General features: G+C 34.7%; 3 protein-coding genes across 5 annotated transcripts; 1 reads left to right on the forward strand and 2 right to left on the reverse strand.

The window, feature by feature from the left end:
* Positions 1-245: 245 nt before the first annotated feature.
* LOC125806855 (patatin-like protein 3) lies at positions 246-2524 on the forward strand. The gene is made up of 2 exons (XM_049486608.1): positions 246-1240; positions 1882-2524. The coding sequence occupies exons 1-2, from the start codon at positions 299-301 to the stop codon at positions 2236-2238; spliced, it is 1299 nt and encodes a 432-aa protein (XP_049342565.1). The 5' UTR covers positions 246-298; the 3' UTR covers positions 2239-2524.
* A 1225-nt stretch (positions 2525-3749) lies between these two features.
* On the reverse strand, positions 3750-11746 carry LOC125806850 (casein kinase 1-like protein HD16). Of its 3 annotated transcripts, XM_049486604.1 has the most exons (17): positions 11397-11743; positions 10240-10709; positions 9919-10044; positions 9762-9835; positions 9589-9658; positions 9448-9503; positions 9226-9297; positions 9006-9100; positions 7994-8060; positions 7775-7904; positions 7459-7677; positions 7247-7377; positions 6657-6831; positions 6454-6544; positions 4868-5025; positions 4595-4783; positions 3750-4111 (listed from the first exon to the last, which is right to left on the reverse strand). In XM_049486604.1, the coding sequence occupies exons 2-17, from the start codon at positions 10654-10656 to the stop codon at positions 4052-4054; spliced, it is 2130 nt and encodes a 709-aa protein (XP_049342561.1). In that variant the 5' UTR covers positions 10657-10709; positions 11397-11743; the 3' UTR covers positions 3750-4051. The 3 variants fall into 3 exon arrangements, with proteins under 3 accessions (XP_049342561.1, XP_049342559.1, XP_049342560.1); XM_049486602.1 differs by having other exon boundaries at positions 7247-7677; positions 11397-11746; XM_049486603.1 differs by having other exon boundaries at positions 7247-7677; positions 10240-10757; positions 11397-11746.
* A 4725-nt stretch (positions 11747-16471) lies between these two features.
* LOC125806852 (asparagine--tRNA ligase, cytoplasmic 1-like) lies at positions 16472-21001 on the reverse strand. Its single transcript, XM_049486606.1, has 6 exons — positions 20438-21001; positions 18821-19462; positions 18147-18400; positions 17931-18060; positions 17202-17260; positions 16472-17025 (listed from the first exon to the last, which is right to left on the reverse strand). The coding sequence occupies exons 1-6, from the start codon at positions 20909-20911 to the stop codon at positions 16842-16844; spliced, it is 1743 nt and encodes a 580-aa protein (XP_049342563.1). The 5' UTR covers positions 20912-21001; the 3' UTR covers positions 16472-16841.
* Positions 21002-21678: the final 677 nt, after the last annotated feature.

The following is a 21678-nucleotide window of genomic DNA, read 5'->3' on the forward strand; positions in this document are numbered from 1 at the left end:
AATATTACTCCGTATAAACAATCTAACGAATCATGTACTCGTCTTAATAGATAAAACGATAATCGAAGTGTAACAATAAACAGAGTACACCCACCCACTCCTCCTTACCCCGCACCCCCACCAAAAGAAAAACACCCTGCGGCCTGCGGTTTTCATTCTTCTATATCTCTGTGACTCTGTGTGTCTATATCTATATCTATATATATAATATATATTATACCCTTGTCTACCTGTTCTTTTCACCATTCTCTTCTCTATCCTTTAATTTCTTCAAAAAAATTACAAATCAAACACAAAAATGGCAGCTGCTGCAATTTCTACAATCTCAATGATCGATTCCAACATGGAAGTTGACAAGTTAACATACGAAATCTTCTCCATTCTCGAAAATAAGTTCCTCTTTGGCTACGATAATGACCCAAAACTTTCTTCTGCATGCAGAGATAATCTCAATTTCACAACCCCATTCGCCGGAAACAAAAATGTCCCCGCCGGGAAAATCAGGATTCTCTCTATTGACGGAGGTGGGTCCACTAATGGCATCCTCGCTGCTAAATCTTTAACACATTTGGAAACAACCCTTCGTCGGAAAACCGGAAAGAAAAACGCCCACATTGCTGATTTCTTCGATGTAGTCGCCGGGTCCGGTACCGGCGGGATCCTCGCTACACTTCTCTTCACTCGTGGGAAAGATGGGGTTCCTCTTTTCACAGCAGAGGAAGCTCTGAAATTCCTAATCGAGAATAACCGGAAAATCTCTCGGTCTTCTTCAAATGGAGTTCTCCGGCGTGTTTTCCGGCCACCAGTGAAGGTGTTCGGAAACGTGTTCGGCGATTTAACTTTAAAAGAAACTGTAAAAGCAGTTTTAATCCCCTGCTACGACCTCACCACAAGATCACCGTTCCTTTTCTCCCGTGCTGATGCTTTGGAAATGGACGGCTGTGATTTTAAGCTGGCAGATGTATGTGGGGCCACAATTGCTAATCGTACGGTGGAAGTGAAATCAGTTGATGGAAGACGAAAGATCACAGCCGTTGGTGGTGGGGTCACCATGAATAATCCAACGGCTGCTGCTATCACTCATGTTCTTAACAATAAACAAGAATTTCCCTTTGCTAATTCAGTTGAAGATTTGTTAGTAATTTCACTGGGCAACGGAGAATCAGATTCCGGCACCGGAAACATGACGTCATCACCGGCGGCATTTGTTAAGATCGCCGGAGATGGAGCTGCCGACATGGTACGTAAACATTTTTTTTGGCTCATGCAAATTATGTTGGTACTTCACCGACACACGATCGTGGTGAAATAATAAATATTATTTATTCAATTATTGTTAATTAGTTGGGTCTCAATACGAGTAATGAACATAGAATGAGAGGCCAAAAACAAAGTTGGTACTTTGGAATTAATGAGTTTTATTATTATGGGACCTTGAATTACTTAATTTACATACTAAATGGTCCACTAAATCTTTTGATTAAATAATTTACCTAACTATATACTAGTTTATTAGGAACTTTAATTTGGAATATTAGGTAAGTATTGCATTAAGTATAAACATCGAGAAAAACGAGTGTATCGAACTGTCTTTTTTTTTTAGGTTATTGTTTATTAAATATTATCATCGATGCTAGAGTTAACTCCTCCGAGCTTCAAATATGGGAAAAGGAACTTAGTAAGGTAACAACTAATATTATTACGTGACAACTTATGTTCATATCGGTCAATCATGCTCAATACAGTTATTGTCCTGGCTATATTATATCTTTTGTTTATTTCTTAATGATAATTGACTTTCAAGTAAATTGTATAAATATTTTTTATATCGTCAGTTTACGTAGACTAATGTTTTTTTGTTGTTACTTATAACAAATGCAGGTAGATCAAGCTGTATCAATGGCATTTGGAGAATTTAGAAACAATAACTATGTTAGAGTACAAGGAAATGAAATTATTGGAAAAAAACACCATATGATAAAAGATGAAAAAATGAGAAAATCAATTGCAATTGCTGAGGAAATGCTAAAGCAGAAAAATGTGGAATCGATATTATTTCAAGGGAAAAAATTGGTGGAAAAAACAAACTTAGACAAATTGGAAATATTTGCAGGTGAATTAATCAAAGAAGAAGAAATGAGGAAAAATAGTATATTATCTCCAGTTGTTTTGAAACAATCATCATCATCTCCAAGAACATCATCTGCAACAACTTTATCGACTATTTCATCGTGTTAAATTAAAATAATACGAAAGATCATTGTATGCATCATGATCATATATTAGCTCGATTTTAAGTTAGATTAGTAAGACGAGTTAAGTTAACTCGTTGAATCAAGGGTTTGAAGCCACTCGCGATGAATGATATAATCTTAAACATCCGAGTTTGCGCTTAAGTTTTCAGTTTATTTATTTTAGGTTGATTTTGTTGTAAAATGTAAATTTAGATTATGAATCTTGATGAATGTGTGTGTATTTTTGTTGTTAATATTATGAATATATTGCTTATGGTAAGCAGTAAGCACTTGGTGGTAGTAATTTGTATGTTTATCAACCCTAGTAATTTTAAAGTAATAATTTAACGTTAAAATACTCATTTTACCCTTTTAATGAAATGATTTCTAGTCACACATATATTTGTGACTTATTTTAAATCACAAGTTTCAAAAGTTCTTAAATTATGTGACAACTGACAAGTCAAACTAATTCATATAAATTGAAATCTAATTGTCTCCTTCAATAGAGATTTTATTTTAAGTAGATTAAATTTTTATTTAGAGTTATTATTAACTTGAAATCTAATTGTCTTCTTCAATAGAGATTTATTTTTAGCAAAATAAATATTTCTTTTGTTCCAATTTATATGAGTTAATTTGACTTGACACGTAGTTTAAGAAAAAAAGATAGACTTTTAAAACTTGTGATCTAAAATAAGTCACAGATATTTATGTAGCTAAAAGTCATTTCATTAAAGGTAAAATGAGCATTTTGAAGTTAAATTATTACTTTCCGTGAAGCATCTTATCATTCACGGAAAATGATTCAAAGAAATACATTGCACCGTCAGATTCATTTTTTAATCGTATGATCGTTTTAAGCGATACATTGGACCAAGAGGTCACAAAGTCAAGTAAGACAAGACTGCATACAATAGACCGAATGTGATTTGAGGTATTGGACCTTTTCCACGCATCTTAGGTGGAAGACGAAGAATGCCTCCTCCTACATTGGGCAAGCCATCAATGAGATAAAGAGAGATCGTTGTTGAAGGGCTAGAATTCTAACCTAATGTCAGGATCTACGGGTCAAGGTCTATGTGTAGGATCCTAATCATAGGGTCAGACGCAGATAAACACATTGAACTACCCATGTTGTTGAGACTTGAGAGCCCTCAAAGCCCAAGCACAACGAGAGTGTTCTACTACTTAGCTAATAGTCCATCAATCTTTCTTTCTACTACAATGAGCTACCCATGTGGTTGAGAGCCCTCAACGCCCAAGCACAGTGAGATCGTTCTACTACTAAGCTAATAGCCCATCAAACTACCCATCGGGCAAATAAGAGAGCTTGGTGCACCGAGCTACCCTCCTCCATACATGGTTTCAAAGCATGCTTTATGAAAAGATGGCGCATCAGTCTTCTTTTTCAATTCCATAAACGTTGCCTACTGGGAACTGACCAGTAAACTGACTAACAAGAGGCCTAATTGTTAGTCGAGTCGATAGATCATGGCAATCAATTCGATGTAGTATGGTTAAAATACACCTTCCAATTTAAAGGTATCAAATATTTTTCAGCAATCAACCATTTCTTTGCCATAATTGCCAACACTAGAATAAACTAGCCAGCATGCAGCAGCTACATTAGCTCAGCAACTTCTAAACTTTAGTTTAACTTTTCCCATTACACAGTTGTACAGTACAACAAAAAAAAGGATTTTACATGAAGAATCATGAGGGGACTCACTTCGGAGGCAATCCAACAAGACCAGCATTCATCCTCCAAATCTCTTCAAAGATGAAGTGACTAACGATCGTTGATCGTCAATAACTCAGCAGACAGTTCGACCATAGCAGATTGATGCAATGTAAAGATTTTTGGACCATTTTTCCTGACAAATGAATGGAAGCAATTTGAGAGTAGAAAAGGAAAGAACGAAACGGTACATTCATAATAAATATGCAAACTGCATTGTACAAACTCCTGTCAAACGGAACATCAATTGTTTTATAAACATAAGACACCAATTTTCACAGTTTTTTTTTTTTTTTTGAACTTGGTAACTTCAATTTTCACAGCTTTCAAGAAATCAAATTCCTTCAACTATTTAAATTCAAAACTTTGATGTGACATTTTCTCTATCAAACCAACTTTTTAGCCATCATTTTCATATTTTCTCCCATGACTAATACAATAAACAAGCCAAACAAACATCCTAAATTACGGGTCCAGTCAAAGAAACGTCTTATAAATGGAACAGAGGGAGTAAGTGGTATATTCCATCAAAACTTCTTTTGTAAGTATTCCACCTGTTAGATTTAAGGAAAATCAAGGCAAACAGGAAACATGCAAGGGTATGAAAAAGAATCGTCACCTTTACATGGGTACTTGGGAAGGCAGATGTCCGCAAAGTCTCTTGAGTTTCATCAATCATTTTACGCCTTGGTATGCTCAATATGAAAGCTGCTTGATCAGCGGTGGCAGCCATAGAAGTTATTCTAAACCCACCTTCCCACCGTCGATGTATTCCTTCACTTGGGTAAAGGAAGTCGAGTTCAACAACCTACAAAGCCATCTTCTTTAAGCCACTATTGTTGAGGAATTCAAGAAATGCAGTAAAGTGACAACTGAATGAAAATAACTTCACCTGTTCTGCATATCCAGCATTTCGGGACATCACCACACCCCATCGATTGCCAGCAGTGGTCATTGATGTTACATGGAAACCTTCTTTCCATTTTTTGTTTATCCATTTAAAAGGAAAAGATTCACTTACTTTGTAAGACTGTTGTGTATAAGGAGTTCCTGATTCATTAAGCATGGAGAAATTAATAGATTGCTTATAAAACAATCAACAATAACCATAATCAAGTTGATTCACAGCACACCTATTCGTGGTAAAAACATCTGCAGTGGATAATCTTAGCAACAAAATACAGCTCACCAACCAAAAATACAAAAAGATGGGTAACCAGAAATAAAGCCATCCATATATTGTAGCTCTAACACCATTCACATATTGTAGCTCTAACACCCTTATATCAGCTACAGTTGCCTTGACCAAACCAAAATGTTCTGAGGCAGCAATGACAAATAATTATACAGGCCAGTCATTAGCTTGTGGTCTCAACTTTATTCTTCTTTGTAACCAAGATATCCCATATGAGTTAGCTGGTCCAACCCCAAGTGTAGGTTCAAATCATGGGGGAGAATGCACCCACCTTGCACCCTTCTCCAACTTAAATACCATGCTTCATGTCAGTGACAGGGTTTGAGGTTTGAACTCATGACATGCGTCCAATCCATGCTTCCCAAGATGTGTCCTTACCTACGTCCCTTACCATTGAACCATTGCCTCCAGGCTAGTCTGTGGTCTTAACTTTCCCTACTTTTCAGCAGCTAAACAATGGAAAGTGGTGGTAAATTGCTATTTGGTATTCTAATTCTACAAGACTGCAACTCACATCCGAAAACATCTCATAAAAATCTGAACTATGGAATAGGTCCGAAAGACATGAGTTAATCATCAGGTCTACCCTTATACAGGGCATATAATTCTACACTTACCGATGTTTATAAGCAAGAGAACAAACCACATGAAGATCCCTATTGTTCAGTATTAAAACCACATGAACATCCCACTTCACCTCCCGGTCACTCTTGTACCAAGAAACCTTCTATGCTAAAGTTTTATAGATCAAGTAGACTGAGCCGCAACATCCCTGTTGTTCATCAGAACCACATCACTTGGCCCCCTTTCCACCTTTCTTTTTCTATTATCTAATAAAGCTACTTAGACCAACCAGCAGGTATGACCACACTCTTAAACAGCAAAAAAAAATCCACGCCTTTTTCCAAACAGAATTACTTTCTATTCCATCCTTTGCCATTTGACTGAAGACCAGATCTGTGAAAGGCTAGTGCACATGTGCAACAAAGTAAAAGAAACAATTGAAGGGCAGGTAACATGAAGTTCAAACAAGTTACAGACTTTAACTTAATCTGTTAATAATACTTGGGATATTCTCATAGTCGCACAGTATATACCATATTCAATCTAGTTATTATATGATGGTTTTGTTAAGCACAGACTTCTCACTAATAAAGAAATTTCCCACCAAAAATAGAAAGATGAAAACCATATCATTCCACAAGGAGAAGTCCATCAATTGATCCGTCTGTAAACACTTCAAACAGTGAAGAAAACAGATAATTTTTCCTTTAATATCTAACCTTTGGACATAACGACTAAGGAACTTCCATTAGTTGCACCAGCTATTGAGCTGATGTAGTAGTTCTTTTCCCACTGTTCCATAATCCAATCCTGATAAGAACAACAACCGAGTCGGACAATTGTTTGAGTATATAACCTATGAAAAGAAAAGAGACAAAGATAATCACTGAATATGAAAGCGCAAGGTGATTGAGATGCTAACCTTATGGAGGAAGGCAGCTGAAAGCTCGTAAACCTGAGAAGAGAAACCGGTTCCTGCATCCATGATTAAGGCCCACAGATTGGCTGCTGAAGCCACACAGCTGATGTAAAGACCATCTTCATTTCCCTTGTCTACATGCTGCCTAAGCCTAGTGTCGGCAACATTGTAGTGGTACCTATAAATTCATCATGATACTTTTCTATCAGCAACTCATACTATTATGGAATCACATTCATTAAGAAGATAATTTAACATGAATATCCATGTTCTATGTAATAAATACTCAATTCATGAATAGCTCACGTAATCCCGAAAGTGTGATAACACTTTAAGTCCTCATATGTAAACCTACCAAATCAAATAGTTTATACAAGATGTAGCCTGTCTTACCAGATCCTATAATATGATTCATTGAAATAGAAGGTAGAGGTGCACCAAAAAGGTTGCACACAAGGGAATTCAAGCACTGAGGCACCTCTTTAAGGAATTATAATAATGACCAGATGTGTTTTTTGTTTTTCTGTTTTGAATTAAATGAATGACCGGACATGTTTAAACTCATTATCACACTTTCAATTCTAGCAACTTACCTCTGCTTCATAGGACGTCTTGCATTATAAACAGAAATCCATTGTGTTGCCGGACTACCTAATCGTACTTTTTTCTTTGGTTGCTCGTCTTCCTCCAAGTTTATAAGCAACCTTCCCCGCTTCTGCCCAACCTGATTAGACAAGAGGTAACAGGTGAGTGAGAAACCAATATCGTCGTGCAAACACGTACATGCATGAATATGGATAGAAACCTTGAGAGCTCCATCAATTCTTATTGGCCGTAGTGACGTGACTGGCTCAATAAGACTCTCAAAGAAAGAGATAAGCTTGGCATAATTTGGTTCCTCATCAAATTTCATATTTGTCACAGCCTCAAGGAACTGCTTGAATGGTGCCGGACAGAAACAACACATCAACTCCGGGGAAGTGGCCATTTTCTTCTTACAGACAAGAAAACTCTTGTTGTCACCCTATTAAATCCAAAACAACAAATAAAAAAAAATCATAAAGCTTCAAAAGACAAAATTAAACCACTAAAACAACTTACAAAAGCACGTAACAACCAACCTGATAGCCTTGCCACGGTAACCTTCCCTTTATAAGAAATATTAATGTGTATGCTAGTGACTCAAGGTCATCCCTTCTACTTCCAGTCCGACCCAAATGCGCATGCACACTCGCATATCTTATGGTGCCCCTGTCAAAGCAAATATATGAGTCCACATTTAATAGGGTTATTGAATTGTATGCCCAAAATTATTCAAGTTACATGACATATAAACAAACCTGAATATATCTGGCCTCTGGTCATATTCAACATGCATACCAGATGCTGCATCTTTCCATCTAGATGCTGCATTAACCAATGATACATTATGAACAGTACTCAAGATTAACATTGAATGAAAAGAAATGGTATTCTTTAAGGGGTCGTTTGGTAGAGCGTATTAAAAAAAATAATGCATGTATTAGCCTTGTGTATTACAAGTACCTTGTTAGGTACTCTTTTCCAACCTATGTATAACTAATGTATGCACTCTATTGTGTATTAAAGTGTGTATTACTAATACCATGAATTTCTAGGTATTAGCAATGCAATGGTTTTAATGCATGCATTAACTCAATTAAAGACCCAATTGCCCCTCAATACTTTTTTTATATCTTTTCCACCATAATAGTGAAGGGTATCTTTGTAAATAAATTTTTTAATGCAATGCATTCTATTTTTAATGCATCAAACCAAACAATGCATAAAAATAATTTATGTTAAAATTAATGCAAGCATAACTAATACATGCATTGCTAATGCAAGCATTGCTAATGCATGCATTGCTAATGCAAGCATTGCTAATGCATGCATTGCTAATGCAAGCATTGCTAATGCATGCATTGCTAATGCAAGCATTGCTAATGCAAGCATTGCTAATGCAAGCATTGCTAATGCAAGCATTGCTAATGCAAGCATTGCTAATGCAAGCATTGCTAATGCATGCATTGCTAATGCAAGCATTGCTAATGCAAGCATTGCTAATGCAAGCATTGCTAATGCAAGCATTGCTAATACATGCATTGCTAATGCAAGACTCTATTTAGCATTATTTTTATACACTCTACCAAACGATCCCTAAATGTAGTGGACCTACAAGCAGAATTGATCTGACATAGGTATTTCTCAACGTGTCATAACAGTTTGACAGGATCAACAATGTTTACATTAGATTATAAACAAAATAATATGTACACTCCAAGAAAAGGATGAGTGCTAAACAGAAAAGAAGATCATGATAATGCATCTTACCCAAACCGAGATCAATAAGATACAGCTTTTTCTCATCTTGACTTCCTGGCAGACCAAGTAGGAAATTTTCTGGCTTCACATCTCCATGCACGAACCTTAAAGTGAGAACAAAAAATTAGATGTGAAAAAATAGGCCATTATTACAACATGACTCTTGAGTAGAGTGTTGAAAGTGAAAGGGTGAAATAACATATGTATTGCTGGAAGAGATAACAGTTACCCCTTAAGGTGCAGCTTTTCAAGAATCGATATTGCCTCCACTGCAATGCAGGCTACCATGTTCGGCGACATCCTGTTGCAAGATTATTGATCATTAATTAGAAAGACATACAGGCTACAACATATGCATGCCCAAGAAAATTTATATGTCGTACGTTGTTAGTTCTGCATTCCTATGTATGTGCAGGAAAATCAATGTAAAAAGAACAAGTTGGCAACTTACGACTGGCCTAAAGAATTCCAGACATCCCACAAGCTGGGTCCAAGCATGTCCATGACCTGAAAAAAATTCCAGGAAATATCAGTAACACGAAAGTGATAAAATAAGAAATTCTTTTATAAAATGATGAAAACCAAAAGTTACCAAGATGTAAAAGTCTCCCTGACGGCCCTTAAAATGAACCCATGGGATTCCGTAGCATCCATTTAGGGTGCTGTCAAGAAAAAAAGTACACAGTGGGATAATAAGTAAGAAAACTGATGACTGAAAAATACAAAGAAATCACAGATTCTGAGATAGAATTCATGCTTGCTTACTTGTACACCTGCCACTCATAAGGAGGGCCATAGTTGCAACCTTTACTATTTCGATGCTCAAACTTTAATGCAACCTATTGAGAATCATTATCGCTGTATTATAATCCAAATAATGTCAGAAAGGCCCATAAAAGATCCACTATGTCATAGGAAGTACCTCAACAGCATCTGGTCCTGTTCTCTCAGTTCCCCCACTTGTTCTTCGACCAACATATACTTGCCCAAATCCACCCTTACCTAATTTCCTTTCCGTTTTATATACAGGAGAATTACCCACTTGCACCTGCATCCAGATACACAAACATTCTTCTAAGAACTCTATTTGCAATAGAAATTTAGCCCACATGTTATCATTAATGATGTGAAGGTATTTCACTTTCAAGGCAAGAGTTAACTTTAAGTTGTTTGTCAATTCACGTCATCCGTAAACAGTTAAGAACCCAAATGGAAAGAGACTTGAGAGCAAACAGGAAGATACCCTATCTGGTACAGGAGTTGTGCCTGCTTCTTCTTCAACTCCCATTACTTTGTCTGGACTTCCACCACCATCCATAGCAATCTTTTTATCTGCAGCACCGTCAACTCTATTAAAAGCTGGCTCGGCAACCCCAACAGGAGCAGCTTGAGGTAGACCCTCACACAGCGGCTCTGGGTCCAAATCTATCAATCTAATCCCCCTACCCCTACCAGCACCACTCGGTCTTCCACGTGTCCCTGAAGGCCCTTTTCCTATAGCTGTTGCATTACCCCTTCCTCTTCCTCCTCCACCACCTCTTCTTCTAGTTCTGTTCTGAGTAGGCAAGGCCAAGTTTTCCTCTTGGCCAACAGGTTGAGGGGCAGGCTGGAGATCACCAAGCCGTTTTGATCTCCTTGCTCCACTACGCAACTCCGGCATCGTCACCCATGCAAATCACACTCAACTCAGTTCTCCCACCTTGCCTTGAAAATCTGGAATCAACACAACATAAGACCCAAAGAAAGGCGGAAACAGTGTAACTATGAATGCAAGAATCCTCTATTATCAACAATGTAGACTTCAAATAGAAACCAATAAACAAAATACAAAGCACTCATTACAGGAAAGGCAACAGCATCTAAGAAAAATCATAGTTTCCATGTATCAAACATGATCTTACATTATAAATTCCCAAAGTTTTGAAGTAAAGTTCGAAACTTTTTACCCATAAAAGCCTAACATAAGAAGGTTCATACTTCATACATACTAAAAAGGGACCAGATATACAGATAAGGGCATCTTTACAATCAAAACAATCAAAAACGCCCACAAACAAGTGTGAAGTTTTCAAAAACTTCCCTTTTATTTCCAGACAACAAGTAACACTAAAAGTATGTATACAATCCTAGGGGCACAATTCCAACAGAAATGAAAGTTTTAACCTTTTTGCAATCAATAAAAAGCTACAACAGCAAGAATCATCAGTGGAATAAATTAAAACAAAAATCAAACCAATCAAACAAACAATCCCTAGATGGATCATCTTCATCCCATCACATATAACTCAACCGATCATCAAACAACCAACAAAAAATAAGCATTTTTGGCACATTTCACAGAACCCAAGAACCGAATAAAACGAACCCCATATATAAAATGGTACAAAAATCAAATCTTACCTCAAAAACAGCAAACCCCACAAGGATCGGTGAGAAATGGAACCAAAAAAATCAAGAAAATTGAAGCAAAAAGATAGGTTTTCACAGAATCGGCGATCAATCTCAGATCTTTCAGAGAAAAATCAAAAAAGAACCCCACATGTGTAGTTAGAAGAAAAAGGGGAAAATCTTATCGGTAGAAGAAGAAGTTGGTTTGGTGTTTAGCTTATATGGCGATAAGGGCATGAGCTTGAATGAAGGATGAAGTAACGTTACATTCGGTGAGGCAAAAAAAAATGGATTTTTGGGAAAATTGGATTGAATGAATGGAAATGAAATGGAAATAAGTAATAATGAGTGGGGGACTCTGTGTGTATGCTGTGCTGTATGTATTGTATCCTCTTTGTATTACCACTTTGGTACCTGTGCTGATAATCTTGATTAGTGTGTAATCTAATGTTAGTTTGTCCTTCTCTTATCATGGTTTTACTCTTAACCTAATGTCCGATGTTCACATTAGTGCCCGACTAAATTGGATTCATGTATTGTAGGGTTCATTTTTAGAGGTAACGCTCTAATAGGGTCCATTCTTAGTGGCTCGAAGTGATTGAAGTCTTAATTAAAATGTGGATTTATGTGTTGCATAGCAGTAATCTCAATGTCTTGTGTCTCTTTTTTTATAATTCGGTGTCTAATATAAAATTCGTGTGTTGCAAGGTTCATTTCTAGAGGCAACACTTTCTCAATAGGATTCGTGTGTTGCAAGGTTCATTTCTAGAGGCAACGCTTTCTCAATAGGATTTTGGTCGAAGAGATTGAGGTCTTATTAAATCTAGATTCGCACGTAGCATAACTCATTTCTGGGACAACGCTCTCAACGTGATTTCCATTCTCACGGACTTGAAGTGATTGAGATCTTATTAAATTTGGATTTGCGCATAACACGACTCATTTCTAGGGACAATGGTCTTAGTAGGATTCTTTCATTCTCAGAGCCTCGAAGAGATTAAGGTTTTATTAAATCTAAATTTGTGCATAATACGATTCATTTCTAAAGGCAACACTCTCAACAAGAGTTGGGGCTCAAAGTGATTGAGGTCTTACTAAATCTAGATTTGTGCATAGCAAGACTTATTTATGGGATCATCTAAGGGTGGGCATGGTATGGTACGGTATGGTATTTGAAAGTTTTGATACTGTAATTTTGGTATTCGATTTTAAAACATTATACCATTACCATACCAATTTAATTTAGTATGGTTCGGTATATTGAAGTTCGATTTCGATATGCTACGATATGATAAATTGGTAACCATAATTTGTTCAATTTGACTAATATATACTCATATAATAGAGTATTATGTCTTCGACTATTAAAAGAATGTCTCAATTGTATCCCACTAACTAGGGGTGTGCACTATTCGGATTAAACCGAATAACCAAACCAAATCAAACCGAATTTTTATTTGGATTGGTTTTTTGGTTTTTCGGATTGGTTTTGGATTAATAAATTACTTTGTTTGGATTTTTGGTTTGGTTTCGAATTAAAAAAATTAAAAACCGAAAAAACCAAATTATATATATATATATATATATGTTTAGGTTTAGAATTAAGTTGGAGTTAACCACTTTTGTCCCTTTTTGGTTATTGCCTTTCATCATGATTACATTTATATTTTATATTTGAACATCTATAATAGGTATACTTATAAGTATTGTGTTTTAAGTTTTACTTATGATTTATATTAGAAAGTATATTTAAGAGATTCAACATTATTATTTTGGTTATGTTATTAATTATTGACATAACCGAATAACCAAACCGAAAAAAGCTGAACCGAATAGAGGAAAACCAAACCAAACCAAATTTATTTTGGATCGGATTAGGTTACACTTTTACAAAACCAAAAACCGAAAAATCCAAACCGAATAGTGTAAAACCAAACCAAAAAACCGAATGCACACCCCTAATACTAACACATTACACATGTAAAAATATATATTCAAAATAAAGTACAAATAACTCCTTTTGTTAGTCAATTACATTTCAATCAACATAGAGTAATCAAAGTTTCAACTTCTAAACATTTAGCTTATACTTATATATGTTATTTATATAATTGTATATTTCGGTATGGTATTCGGTATTTCGGTATGTTATTTCTAAATATCAAATACCGTACCGAATAACAAAAAAAATTAAAATGTATACCATATACGACATCAAATACTATAATATCAAAATCATGGTATAAAAAAATTCGATATGATGTAGTTACTACTCATAAGTGCTCTTATCAAAATATTCTCTATCTCATAAGTGTAGTTACTACTTTAAACTTGAAATGTATATACTAATATACATATAAAAAATATTTTCAAAAGATTTAAGCTTTTACATAATATTATTAAAAGCATTATAAGTGCATAAATACTCTTAAATACTTTTTTGTTTAAGCAAGCTTTCAAAAGTATTTTTGGAGTATATTAATTTGTCCAAAAAATTGTTTGGCAAGTCAATTTAAGAAATATTTTTGTTAATGTTGAAAAATAATTATACTTATCTAATATTTCAAGAATGTTTTTGAAGGAAAAAAAAAAAATCTTTTTTCAATTTCTGAAAAAAGATTTTACAACTATTACTCAAAGTTTTCCTTTTTCTTTTTAAAGTCATTAAACACCTTGACTCTCTAAAATAAAATAAAATTGACTTCCCAAAAATATAGCTAAATAAACTATTAGAGTAATATTTTATATGTGTTGTCATGTACATAATACATTGAATGAATGCATTTCGACCGACCTCCAAATACTCTTTTTAAATATTTATTAAATAGGAAAAATAAAAATTAAGAACCTTAACCTAACCAGGCTTGGGCTCTAAATTTTAGGGTTGGCTCTAAAAATTGTAGGTTTGGTCTTTCAAAACAAAATATTTGTTTGTCTCCATTAAACTTTGTATTATTTGGTTTTGGGTCCCATTTTCCCTTTTTTAAATATTTAAGTCCACACATTCCTATATTAACTTCTTTTTTTGCAATTCCTAAATTAACTACACCTATGATATAAAGAAAGACATACTTTCAAATTTGTTATATAAATTTGTGTCTATATATAATTTCATTAAAAGTAAGTTTGTAGATAACAAATTTGTATCTATATATATAGTTTCATTAAAAGTAAGCTCGTAGTTGAAAACTTAACTATTTCGTGTATCATAATTTTTGAAACAGATTATATATATGCTAAAATAAGGAGAGTAACATTCTTTTCCAAAAGTGTGGATCTTGAAGAAACAATCTGAATATAATTGTTTTTCTTAAAATAATTAAATTATTCTTTTCTAAATTGTAATTAAATTGACTGATGCGATTAATGAAGTGTTTTGTATCGATTTTTTTTCAATTTTTATAATTTAAATTAGAAAACTTCAATAATTGCACCACATTTTTCGGTTCTAAAATCAATTCTAAAACTATTTCCAAATTCAAAGTCCAAATGCCACCTAATAATTATCGTATTAATGAAGAGACGATTTGTATTAGATGCAAATCAATTAATATTGAATTATTAGAATATCATAATTATGAGTGTAGTATTTTTAAAAGTCTTTTTAAAAATTAGTTTAAGATTTGTACTTCAGTACGACACTTTTGCAAATGTTTCGAAGCTTACGTCTCACCCTATATGAACGTAAATATCTTGTCTCATAGGCCCACCTTTTAAACACTGCTTTGAATTGCTAATTTGCTATATTGACAAGATAATCAAACACTTTTTATTATAATTACCAATTTGTTCATTTATCTTTCTCCCCTCAACTCCCAAAGTCCCAACCACACCCACACATTTTATTAGTTTTTATATATGTCCTTGTTTGTTAGTACTACTATTTTTTATTTACTTTTTATTATTTTTATGACGTTTCATAACCTCGTTTTTATACTCAAATGCCACCTTGATTTTAAATAGAAAAAAAGTCCACCAAATATGTTTTATCAAAGTATATTTGTTGAATGATAAGTGATTCAATTTACTTTTCTAACCTACAATATTATTTTGTATAAATAAGTAAACTATGCAATTATTCTTGCACGAAGAAATGGTCAAACAAAGTCATTTATAATTTGAATAGAATTTTATTTATTTATTAAAATCACTTGTGTATTTATTTAAAAAATACATAAAATCACAACAAAATTAGAGCTATTAGTTATAGGTTTGGTTAACAATTGGTCTCTTTTCAAATAGCTTATATATTTTTTGAAAATAAACTTAGATGTTTGAGATGTAATTTAAAATTAAGCTCAAAATTATACAGGATCTTAGTAACTCAATTGGTTGATTATTAGAACTTTTATTTGTTAGTAAATGTTCGATTCCCCACCTTTTGATATTCTAGAATCAGAGGAAGTTGTGAGGTAAACAACCATAGACATTCTTAATGGAAGCTATAGTTGGAGACAACGAGTATAATGCTCAATATAAGTTCTCCGACTTTAGGAATTTGATTTATTAATATGACATTATTGTTTGTTGGATGATGTAAAATTAATTTATTTGAATTAAAAAATTAAACAAAAAATATGCTATGTTTCAATTTTGATCTTTGTTATATTCAGTTGACTTAATTTTTAACATAGGAAAATCTTCATGGCCATCTGTTCAAATCAATATTTCTAGAAGTGGAATTTCCAATGGTGTTAAGACCCTCAAAAATCTTTACATTTTCTTATTAGAAAGTAAAAGGTGTGTAAATGAATAACTCTTTACTTTTCCAACATCTTTTATGTTTATTAGTTGATACAATTTTTTCTTCAACAAATGCTTATAAAACTATGTCATTGATGACCTTGTATAGTGTGAATACATACAGCATCATTCACATTTATTTTCTTCACCAAATGTGATGCAATGAATAAGACTACTCCTCACTTAACCAGATGTCTCGAATTTCAGCTCGAAATATTGAAAAATCCTTGATATAGAACACTCCCCACAAATGGAGCCCTACATGGCACAAATCCTGAATAATCAAGTTCCAATGCAGATACCGGACAACGAATGGAAAACCAAAGAAAGAAAAAACAGATATAGTTTCTACAATTTGGATACATTGCATCATTCACATATAAACCCTCTCAATTCCAGAATCAAACCAAGAAAAATCACATACACAAAGTGACAGCATTTCCAATAACAAAGATTATATTTTATGTCTAACAAAGCCAACTACAAAATCAGTTTTACCAAAAACCAGAATGCATTGTGTAAACCCAGCAACAAGTGTTAGATGAAATACGTTGTAAATGCGCTCACACTTCCACCCCTCCTGAGAGATTACAATATGATACAGGTTTCCTGTATCTGAATTTGTTTGTAACTTGTAAATAGCAATTACAATTTAGAAAATGGTATCATAATTTCAAAAATAAATAAACAGGCATCCATGTCTGTCGATATCACTTAAAGATCGGCTCTCCCTGGATATCTAGGGAAGGGAATGACATCCCGAATGTTTTCTATTCCGGTGGCAAACAGAATCATTCGTTCAAAGCCTAAACCGAAACCACTGTGCTTTACAGTACCATAGCGCCTCAGGTCCAGATACCACTCATATGGCTCTAGTGGTAGACCCATATCCAGTATCCTGCAATTAAAAGAAGGAAAATCTCATCAAAGTTCCATCATTTATTCATTGTCATTACCTTAAGTTAAATGATTTCATTTCGTCTTAAAAACAAAGAGTGCACCAAACAAACACTGATCGGATTCTAACAACCAGATGCATAGCTGTCTACTAGAAAGCAAATTTGTCTGTCATACCTTGATCTGAGGACCTCATAATTCTCTTCTCTTTGGCTTCCTCCAATTAGTTCTCCCACCTGCAGAGGAATGCAAACATTTGTTTATGCAGTGGCAGACAAATGTACTCATGCTATTGAAATGTAAAATCGTAAGGGGATGCTGTAAGGGCCACTGCAGGCAAGTGTATCTGTTCTTTGAAAAAAATACAGCTGATTCTTTGCTCTAATTAACTTCCCTGAAATGCTGAAGGCATGCAGTCTGGTCAGTCATATAATTTCTATCACGATATCCAAAATGTGGCTTCATTGCGTCAAGCAACAGTGTTTTTGATTTAGTTAGTTAACCAAAAAAATTACATTTCTTCAAGTACAACAATGTTGTATGAGATCAAGAGATGGCAACTCATACCTTTGGACAATATTCAGGAAAAGCTTTTCGGGAACTTATTAGAAAAAAGATTTGTAAATAAAAATGTGTTTTGATGTAGTTTTCATCAAGATTTGTATGTGGTCAAGCATATTTTTAAAGTCATGCAAAATTTCTTCAAAAATCTTTAATTCAGATGACCAGGTGCAAGATTTCAAAACATTTTCCACAGATATTCAGCTCCCCTACTGATTCTCTAACAGGAGATTCTACTTGCCATTGATTACATCAAAGCATTCATCTAGACGTTTTTGAAGTGCAACCTGCTTGTGGGTAAGGGAACCTGTCTTTTAAGACAAAAAGGTATTTCTTCCAGCATACCTTTGGTACAAGCAGATCCATGGCAGCAACTGTCTTGTTGTCTTCATTCACCTTCATGTAAAATGCTTTTATCCCTTTTGGGTAGTTGAACACAATAACAGGTGCCTTAAAATGCTCTTCGGTCAAATATCTAGAATCGAGGTAAATCATGAATCAGAATAGCTATACAAAAATACACAGAGCAGACCCAATAGGTAAACTCGGGAAAAAGAGTACCTTTCATGTTCAGATGCTAAGTCAATCCCCCACTCTACTTTATTTTCAAATTTCTTTACTTTAGCTGCTACCTCAAGAATATCTATGGCTTCTGTATAAGTTATCCGATGGCAGTTCGATGAGGCAACCATTCTAAGTCTACTCAGAGCATCTTTATCTACAAATTTAGTCATAAATTCCATGTCATCAAGGCAATGGTCAAGTAACCACTGACACAGAAACTTCACATACGCCTCAGCACAATTCATATCATCCTGCCACAGGAATACAAATTTTGATTAACTGAAACAGAAAACATAAAGAAATCTTCCCACGAAGAACCTCTTCAGAAACTCTCTGAGAGTGCTAGATGTAGTGTCTGATATAAACTTTTTGCTTTATTGTCATTCATGTGCAGTTCATATTCATAAACTATTTGAACTTGAAGCTTAATCAAGTAAGAGACCGTGATTTGAACTTGAAACTTAATCAAGTAATAAACCGCAATTTGAACTTGAAACTTAATCAAGTAAGAGATCGCGATTTGAACTTGAAATGTAATCAAGTAGGAGTCCGCGGGTTTAAATTGATTCCTTAACTGAGTGAAAACTTCTTGTTGCTAAAAGTTACCTGTCCAGACATTTTGATCCAAAAATATTATATATAGCACCATGGCGCAATTACTATATGAATACCTGTATATCTGCAAAAGCAATTTCAGGCTCCACCATCCAGAACTCTGCAAGATGCCGAGTAGTGTGGGACTGTTCAGCTCGAAAAGTTGGTCCAAAAGTATACACACTAGAAAGTGCACATGCATAGGTTTCAACTTGGAGTTGGCCAGACACTGTCAAGAAAGCTTGTCGTCCAAAAAAATCCTCAGAGTAATCAATTTTTCCATCCTTTTTAGGAATACCAGCAGAGAGTCTGTATCTTTCTCCCAATTTAGATCTCTCTTGCAACTTCAGGAGATTCTCTTTAGCTCGTTGTAGCTCGGCAATTGCAGCACTGATTTTCTTGTTGATGTCCGCAATATTGGGATCAGTTTTGTCCATGCTCGCCTTACTAGCTTTTAGCTGAGCAACTACCTCACCTTTCTCTTTGGCAAGTTGCTCAGCAGCTTGAATGTCAGAATCTGAAGGAGCAGGATTCTCTTTCAGCTCCTTCTCCAACTTTTCAGCTTCGCTTATCAAACTAGTAACTTGGAACATCTCACCAGCACCCTCACAATCACTTGTTGTGATGATTGGGGTGTGGATATAAAGAAACCCATTGTTTTGGAAGAATGTATGGGTGGCATAAGCTAAGGCATTACGGATTCTAGCAACAGCAGAAATCTGAAAATGAAAAATCCTGGATTACAATCACACCATCTAATGGCAGATACTAAAATAACACACCATTTAGTTTTCATAGCAAACATATAGGAGTCAAAGCAATTCCCTTTTTATTCACTAGTCTCTCTTAGATGTTTCATAGAGGAAAAAACTAAGAACTACAAGATAATACATATTCTCAAAATATAAGTTCCTCTCGGAAATAAAAAAGAGAAGTTTACCATACCCATTAACATATAAAAGAAACCCCCCACATTCATGTTAAACCCAATGATTACATTGACTTTTAAGTAGTAAATATGGTTTTATGCTGGTATACAACCAATTGTTCCACCTACAAAAAACTAAGCCCCAATTCCAAAATGGTTGATTCGTCCAAATAAGTTCTATTTATTGATTCCATTCCTTTTGGGCCCAAGATATGCCACCTCACATCTTACAGGAAAGATCAGTACTAAATTACAAAGAATAAAAAGAAACAGAGTCTAAACCCCAAGCATGACATGATCATTCCACCAAGCTCACCTCTTTTGTGCAAATAAGAGTTTAATAATGTGTGTGTGTTCAATTGCCTCAATGGTGTGAGCCCAGCAGTCGATGAATTTAGAGTAAAATATTTCGGGGATGAATCCCAACAACATACCCAGAGAGGTCAGACCTTACCCCTAACCTCAGAGGTAGAGAAGCTGTTTCCTATAGACCTTCAGCTCAATAAAGACCAGTCCAACACAGTAATGGAAGTGAAAGCATAACAAAGCAGCAACTACAACAAAATAATACCATAATTGAACCGGGGATGAATCACAACAGAGGCAAAAAAAACTAAAATTAGGTGATTTGTGTTTATAAACCAAAGGTTGTACGCAGATTTACTAGTAGAGGTGTGTGTTTGCGCTATCTATATCCTTAATCCGCCTCTACAACAAATTATTGTCGCATCAAAGAGAGCCGTAAAAATGAGTTAGAGATCATTACAGTGTTCGTTCGGGATCGAAGATGAACAACATCCCTTAAAAACTCAAGCGTCAACTTGGTCTTCGGCAATGGATACTTAGCAGCATCAACGGTACCCACAGATATAACCTTCTGAACACGAAGCTCAACTTTCTGCTTCGCACCTTCAGGAGGAACCTTCAACTCACCTTCCACATGTACGCAAGTACCAGTAAGTACCAAATCACCAAGCTTATGAACTGAAGCATCAACAATCACTTGGAGATTCCCTGGGCATGAACCGTCATTCACTTCAAGGAAAGCGAATGAACCCTTGCCTTGTTCTCGTCCTGTTTTGACCCAACCACCGATTTTGACAACATTTCCGGCGAGTCCAGCTCCACCGTCAGGACGACCGACGATTGAACGGATCGGGACGCGTTGAGAGAATTTCGCCTCCTCTACGGCGTCGCTTAGGGTGAGTTTTTCCACCGGCGGCGCTGAATCGACTGACATTTTGGCGTTTTGGTTGCTCGGCGGCTTAGAAACAGAAATGTGGGATTTGTTTTGGTTCAATAAACCCTAGGGACCTTTTGGTTAGTTATTCTAGTTGATAGTGAAACGTATGTGAATATTAAAAAATAAATTAAAAAAATCCAAGTGGACTAAGGTATTGAAAATTTTGATTTTAAAAAATACTATATTATTTTCGTATTAAATTAATTTGATATTTTTATGTTTGATTTCCATAGTTTGTGAAACGGGAAATCGATAATCATAGTTTGTTCAATTCTAATTTACATATATTTATATAATAAAAAAATTATGATTTTGACTTTCAATTGTGTCAAACTAATGATTTTCACACGTAGAAATTCAAAAAGAAAATACAAGCAATTTTCTTCGTTAATCAACTATATAAAAAAGAAATTTCAATTAAGATAGAAAAGTTAGAAATCATTGTTTTAACAACATTAGCCAAATGTAAAAGGAGATTAAGCAAAATATTTGGTATTTAAATATTTATTTTTTATAAATATCAAAACTTATAGTATCAAAATATTCGATTTTGATAGGCTATATTGATATCTACCAAAATAAGCACACCACTAAATTCAACTAGTTTTATTGGTGCCTTGTTTACAGCTTGTGGTTAATTTCTTTTTAAAACTTTTTTGTAGCTGCCTCGTCAGAAAAGCAAACACGGGTTATAACGCATTTTTCACACAGTAAATTCATTTTAAAGTTGATTTATTAGCTCGATTAATTATTGGAATATGTAC

The sequence above is a fragment of the Solanum verrucosum genome, unplaced genomic scaffold (genome assembly GCF_900185275.1).
Source record: "Solanum verrucosum unplaced genomic scaffold, falcon-dt-bn FXZP01000196.1, whole genome shotgun sequence".
Taxonomy (NCBI): Eukaryota; Viridiplantae; Streptophyta; class Magnoliopsida; order Solanales; family Solanaceae; genus Solanum; species Solanum verrucosum.

Coding starts and splice junctions, on each gene's coding strand:
- LOC125806855 (XM_049486608.1), top strand. CDS start 299: ATGGCAGCTGCTGCAATTTCTACAATCTCAATGATCGATTCCAACATG. Junction 1,241..1,881: donor GAGATGGAGCTGCCGACATG/GTACGTAAACAT, acceptor TAACAAATGCAG/GTAGATCAAGCTGTATCAAT.
- LOC125806850 (XM_049486602.1), bottom strand. CDS start 10,656: ATGCCGGAGTTGCGTAGTGGAGCAAGGAGATCAAAACGGCTTGGTGAT. Junction 9,836..9,918: donor CAGGACCAGATGCTGTTGAG/GTACTTCCTATG, acceptor GATTCTCAATAG/GTTGCATTAAAGTTTGAGCA. Junction 7,678..7,774: donor TACCGTGGCAAGGCTATCAG/GTTGGTTGTTAC, acceptor TGGATTTAATAG/GGTGACAACAAGAGTTTTCT.
- LOC125806852 (XM_049486606.1), bottom strand. CDS start 20,911: ATGTCAGTCGATTCAGCGCCGCCGGTGGAAAAACTCACCCTAAGCGAC. Junction 17,261..17,930: donor TGGATCTGCTTGTACCAAAG/GTATGCTGGAAG, acceptor ATTCCTCTGCAG/GTGGGAGAACTAATTGGAGG. Junction 17,026..17,201: donor TATGAGGTCCTCAGATCAAG/GTATGACAGACA, acceptor TTTTAATTGCAG/GATACTGGATATGGGTCTAC.